Source organism: Notothenia coriiceps, unplaced genomic scaffold (genome assembly GCF_000735185.1).
Source record: "Notothenia coriiceps isolate Sejong01 unplaced genomic scaffold, NC01 NC01_scaffold00023928, whole genome shotgun sequence".
NCBI classification, from domain to species: Eukaryota; Metazoa; Chordata; class Actinopteri; order Perciformes; family Nototheniidae; genus Notothenia; species Notothenia coriiceps.
In genome coordinates this window covers 1977-7991 of record NW_011356629.1, presented here as the reverse complement: position 1 = coordinate 7991, position 6015 = coordinate 1977, and the positions used below count along the sequence as shown (strand labels likewise).

Genomic DNA, 6015 nt, shown 5'->3' with positions numbered 1-6015 from the left:
TTTTTTATAATGTAATTGTAATCGAATACAGTTCCCTTTTTGTTCAACGTAATCTCGTTACATGTAATCCGTTACTCCCCAAGCCTGCATACTAGCTTAGATGCTAAACATCACCACATTTAGACATTATTACATCCTCAGACAATTTCAGCCAATCAGATGGTTGGATACTTTATTGTTGCCCAAATGTTCAGTTTGTTTTCCAAACCTCATTTGTATTTAGTAACATATGTTTTGACACGATAAGAACATATACTGTACTCTGTAATGTTTGATACTAATCCAGCTGTTTCTCTCTGCTATTGATAGTATAACAATAAGGACATCGATCCTGAACTGAAGAGCTTTTCATTATCTGCAAGCACACACACTCTCACTGTAAACACTCGTCTCTGTTAACAACAATAGAAATCCAATCAGTGTAATTGGAAACTGTTTACTCATCCAGGGATGGCTTTAGTCTGCCTCACCTGCTGTCTGTCTGTCTCATGTGTTACTGTACATTGTGTTTCCATCGTGACTCCACTGTGAACAATAATCAAATAACATAGAATATATATATATATTTTTTTTTAAAGGTACATTTTTATTAAAGTTTTAAGCTCAGGATTGAAACATCTGAAATGATGGAAGATTTGAGAATAGTTTTTGTTTGGAAATGAAGCCTTTGAATGATAATTCTGGTTGTGCCTGAAACATGACTCAGCGTTACTTAGCTTGTTTACTTCCTGTCAGAAACATGACTCAGCGTTACTTTACGCATGATTTTTGTGTGTCTGAAATATGACTCACCATTACTTTAACTTGTGAATTTCCTGTCGTAAACATGATAACATGATTCAGTGTTACTTTAACTTCTGTATGTTACGGTCTGAAACATGACTCAGCTTTACTTTATTCACGTTTTTCCTGTGTCTAAAACATGACTCATGATAATAATAACTTGTGTACCTCCTGTGTGTCTGAAATGTGAACTAGCGCTTCATAATCCTTGTACATCCATGTGTCTGAAACATGAATCAGCTTAATATTAATGAGTGTATTCCCTGTGGGTCTGCAGGCTAAGGACAGCGATGATGATGAGGAAGTGGTGCAGGTCGACAGGGACCATTTCATGGATGAGTTCTTCGAACAGGTGAGACACACACACACAGCTCTTATTTTGGCCTTTTAATTTCAAAATGTCATGCTTTTGTCTGTTTAAATGCAAATGGGATTTTTAACCTCAGCTCCTGTAGAGAATGTAATACAGTGTGTGTGTGTGTGTGTGTGTGTGTGTGTGTGTGTGTGTGTGTGTGTGTGTGTGTGTGTGTGTGTGTGTGTGTGTGTGTGTGTGTGTGGTGTGTGTGTGCAGGTGGAGGAGATCAGAGGCTGTATAGAAAAGCTGTCAGAGGATGTGGAGCAGGTGAAGAAGCAGCACAGCGCCATCTTGGCCGCCCCCAACCCTGACGAGAGTAAGGCGCACCTGCATGCTCACTCTTTTACTCATACGCTCACAAAAAAGGGAAATTACACTCAGCTGCAAAACATCACGTGTCTGCTCTGAAATATCATCTACACAGGCTGCCATTGATGCAAAAATACATAGAGCTATTATAATAAATACTATACATTTGATCAAATGTTCCAAATATTTCGTTAAAATATTGGGACTCCTTTTATACATGCTTTTAACTTGGAATTGTTGGCCTCTTTATTCTAAAAATGTTTTATATTCTGATTTATTCCTCAAAATATTCCTTGAATATTCCAACTATTATCTTAGTTATGCTTTAAATAAAAAATAAAAAAAATACTATTTTCACAATATTGAGACTTTTTCCAATAGTTCAAGCTTTTATCTTGAGATTATCTACAATCCTTTAGCTTCTGATATTAACAAAAGAAAAAATACGAAAAAGAAAAAACCTAGAGGCAACACCCCCCACCCCAAGGCCACATGGACCCATATTTAACAATATAAATGTTGATTGTAGCATTTTCTGGATTGATCTGGCAGCACTGGAATAGCCCCAGCTCCATATGATTCAATTCATATATTTGTGTTGATTTGTGGAGCTGTTGCAGCTTGCAGTCGCCCTCATGACTCAGCAGTAATGTCAGAAGGCTGATATGTAAAGGTCAGGTTTCACCGGAGAGCCTTTGCTGTCTGGCATTATTGTTTTATTTAACCCTTTATATATGTATATTATTTGAATATCATATTTAATCCTTTATTTCAACTAACCGTTATCTCTAATCCAGAATAAACATCTGGAGTAAAGGATTTGTATTTCATATAATATTCTACCTTCTCATTTTATTGTGGGATTTTCGACTTTCTCACAATAAGCAGGTTTTTTTTAAATAAAATATTTTGAACTTTATTCTCAAAGTATTAAGCATTTTTTCTCAAAAGGTTACAACTTCTAAATTATAATATTACAAAAAAATGTCAGGCTATATCTGCCTTTTTTTTATGAAATCCATGACAACTCTTCAAGATGTCGGCAATTCTTTTAATCATAATATTTAAAAAAAATGTCCCCCAAAACATGGAATGCTCCATCCCTTTTTTCTCAAAAATAATTCAAAATGTTTATTTATGTGAAATATATGAGTCCTAGTCTTCCAAACACATGGTTTGTAAGGATGCATAAATATATAATCCACAAGGGGCGGCTTCTGAATATGCTTGGCTTTAAAAGCTCACTTGTATTTTTTATTGGTAATTTGAATATTATTTTATTAAAAAAAGATATCATTTCCACTGTCAGTGAAGCAGCTTTGAAGCAGCATTTATTTTGGAAAATAAAATGAGCAAAAAACATAAACTGATCAATAAATCAATCAAAGTAAAAATATGTTTCTGGGTAAACAATAACATTGTAATGTTGTACAGCTCTGTGTCAACACCATTTTGTTTCATTTATTTCAGTTTTCTGTTACTTCTGCATGTTGGTGTTTTCAGTTGTTGCATGACAAATGATGATTTTTTTTATTTTTCTGTTTCCACCTTTCCAAAATATATGTGTCCCTTTTTCATTTCCCCTCCATTTCCCCTCTTATTCCTTTATACCTCCCTGTTGATACCCCCCCACCCTGTGGTGTTGCATGCAGCTCTTGTCTGCAGTATTTAAAGTGCATGCAGTGACCCTGAGAGGATGGGAGGTAAACCTCAGGGGACATGTGAGTGACATCTGCCTGTAACTACTCTTCTTCTACTCTTTCTTTACATGTAGCATCCAATTTATAACGGATGTTTTCAATTTCTATTTTATTCATCCTCTGAGCGCACGCAATACACGCATGGTTTGAAAGCATACAAAAAAACATGTAAAAAATAGGGCCGGGACTTTAACGCGTTAATTAAGATGAATTAATTACACAAAAATTAACGCGTTAAAAAAATTAACGCATTTTAATCGCACTTATTTTTGCACCGCGGAACGTTTCTCACTGGATGAGTTTCAGGGGTACCGATTATACTGGAGCACCAACTAACGTTCATTACTTCAGACAACAACAAACCACAGTGAACAATAGTCAAACGTGAACGAAGAAGCTGATGAGACCGCTTTGGTTGGCCCCGTGGATGGGACATTTTGTTTTAAAAAACGGACGGAGGGAAGAGTCGATAAGAGCACAGTTGTTTGCAAATTATGCAAAAAGGAATTCGCATATCACCGCAGCACATCAAGCCTCAAGTATCACCTCAATGCAAAACATATAGCAGCTAGCGTAGAAGCTAGCGTGGACGTTAGACCAAGGACCCACACCCAATTCGCGTTGATCAAACAGTGGCCTATGCAACAGAGAGATTTTATTTTTCATCAGGATATTGGAAGAATAGGAGGGATTGAGGTCAATCACTGGCAAGAATATTATTTTATTTTAAATGGTACACTTTATGTTGAACTATTTATTACGTTGTTGGTGCAACTGGCACTTTATGTTGAACTGTTTATTGTTTTGGCCAAGGTTATTGAGAGAGTTGGACTGAAATTGATTAGATTTTTTAAATCAACTGTTGGTAAATCAACAAAGTCTGTTATGGCCTCTGAAGCAACAGAGAGATGTTTTCTAATAGTCAGGGTTTCCAATGTTCTGAATGTACTTGAAAGTATTGTGTTATACTTCAAAAACAAAGTGTTATAGTTTACAGAAGGTCTACCTACCTATAGGCTACCTGAATATCTGAAATGTACTGTATTCCTAAATATGCTATTGCTACACTTTATGGCAAAAATTTCACTTTTCTGTTGGTCTTTGTTAAGTATAGCCTTGAAAAAAATAAACAATGTTTTGTTGCTTAAGCTTATGTATTCAGTCATTATTCAATGGTATACTAAAATCCATGTGAAAAAAATTGCTTCTCACTGTTCTCAGGTCAAATATTTATATGCGATTAAAAATGCGATTAATTGCGATTAATTAATTACAAAGCCTGTAATTAATTAGATTAATTTTTTTAATCGAGTCCCGGCCCGAGTAAAAAATAATAAATATTCCTTAAACACCCATTCCTGGTGATATTATCTATCTATTATCTTAATTTCTAATTGATTGTTGTCTTAATCAAATCAGAACAAAACCCATTTGTATCAGTAGAGGAAAAAATTATAACAGATTTTTTTAAAACACGAACTACAAAATTAAATGTAACAAAAATAATAAATAGAGTAAAATAAAATAATAATAAAATGTAGAAAATAATATGTATGGCAACAGAATGTTTAATATGTTCTTTTATTGTGAAGATATTGGGAGGAAGTTCCATTGACAGCAGTTTAACAGCAATGAAACTTAGATGTATCCATCATTTGAAAAATGTATATCCTAATCTAGACTTTAAATGATAAATATATCCAGGCTAAATAGAACATTTAAAGATTTTAGTGTATATCGAACAATTCTCAAGAGTTAAAATACAAATGTCTCTAGAATTTTAAAACAACATTTATTCAAAGTTGAAATACTTATTTTATTTTAATTTTGATAAAGATCGTAGTAGTTATAGTTTAATACAAATTTGATTCTTCAGTTAGATGAAAAATAAATCTGATTTGATGAGAAATTAAGCAAAATGCGATGAAGTGAAATGCATCCCATAATACCGTGCCTTCAAAGTGAGATATTTTAACACAGAGATATCTCTCTCTCCCTCTTCTTCCCTCTGGTGAAAACACGCCGCTTTATCTCTTCTTCTTCTTCTCCCCCTGATTTCTGGGTCAGCGCTCTCCGCCTCACAACATGCCTGAATAATGCAGGATTGGAGTTGTAGTGAGAGGAGGAGTACAGATGTAGCTCTGCTTCTGAAACCGCAGCCATTCATAAAGACTTGAGTGTGTGTGCGTGTGTGCGATTGTGTGTTTGTGATCATTATCTGCCTCGTTAACACTCATTCATTAAAGAAGACGTTCCACCAATCACCACCTGCTACTGTGAGTTTGATTAAACACAATTTAAATATTTCCAAAAAAGAGTAAGGAGGAAAGACATATGCTAGCAAAATACTACAAAATAAAAGCTGGTGAGAACATTTTTCAAAGTAAAAGCCCGCCAGGGACAGAAGGGGTTGTGCTGAATTTTAAGTTATTTCAGTGTAAGTAAAGAAGTATTATCTGTCAAATTAACATTTGTTTCTAAAGTAAAAATAGTCCTTATTCAGAATGGTGCATTTGGAAGTGTTTTATTAATATTTCATATTCTATTGTTCAGTTTTCATCGGAATACCAACCAGCCAGTTCTAAATTCAGCTATTGTTGTTTATTCGCACTGCTGCATATCATATATTTTTAAAGTAAAACAAATAAATAAAAATTAACACGTGATAGCATTGTTTTTTTCTTTGTTGAACAAGGTTCACAAATTAATAAAAACGTGGTTAAAAAAATGACATTTGTAAAAAAAACTGTTTCCACTTTCTTAAAATGTCCCAATGTTTTAATTTTTATTCTCTTCCGTATCAGTTTAGAGCTTGAGCCTCTCGTGCTAATAGAGCGGAGGAGACGGTCAGACAGAGAGCGAGGGTGG

General features: G+C 34.5%; 1 protein-coding gene across 1 annotated transcript in view; it reads left to right on the top strand.

The window, feature by feature from the left end:
- Positions 1–1003: 1003 nt before the first annotated feature.
- The window catches only part of LOC104954801 (syntaxin-1B-like), a 5942-nt gene continuing 930 nt past the window's right edge, over positions 1004–6015 (top strand). Inside the window, exons 1-2 of the mRNA XM_010781988.1 lie at positions 1004–1135; positions 1355–1454. Coding sequence (XP_010780290.1) covers positions 1034–1135; positions 1355–1454 — 202 coding nt within the window. The 5' untranslated portion in view covers positions 1004–1033. The remainder of the gene's footprint in view (positions 1136–1354; positions 1455–6015) is intronic.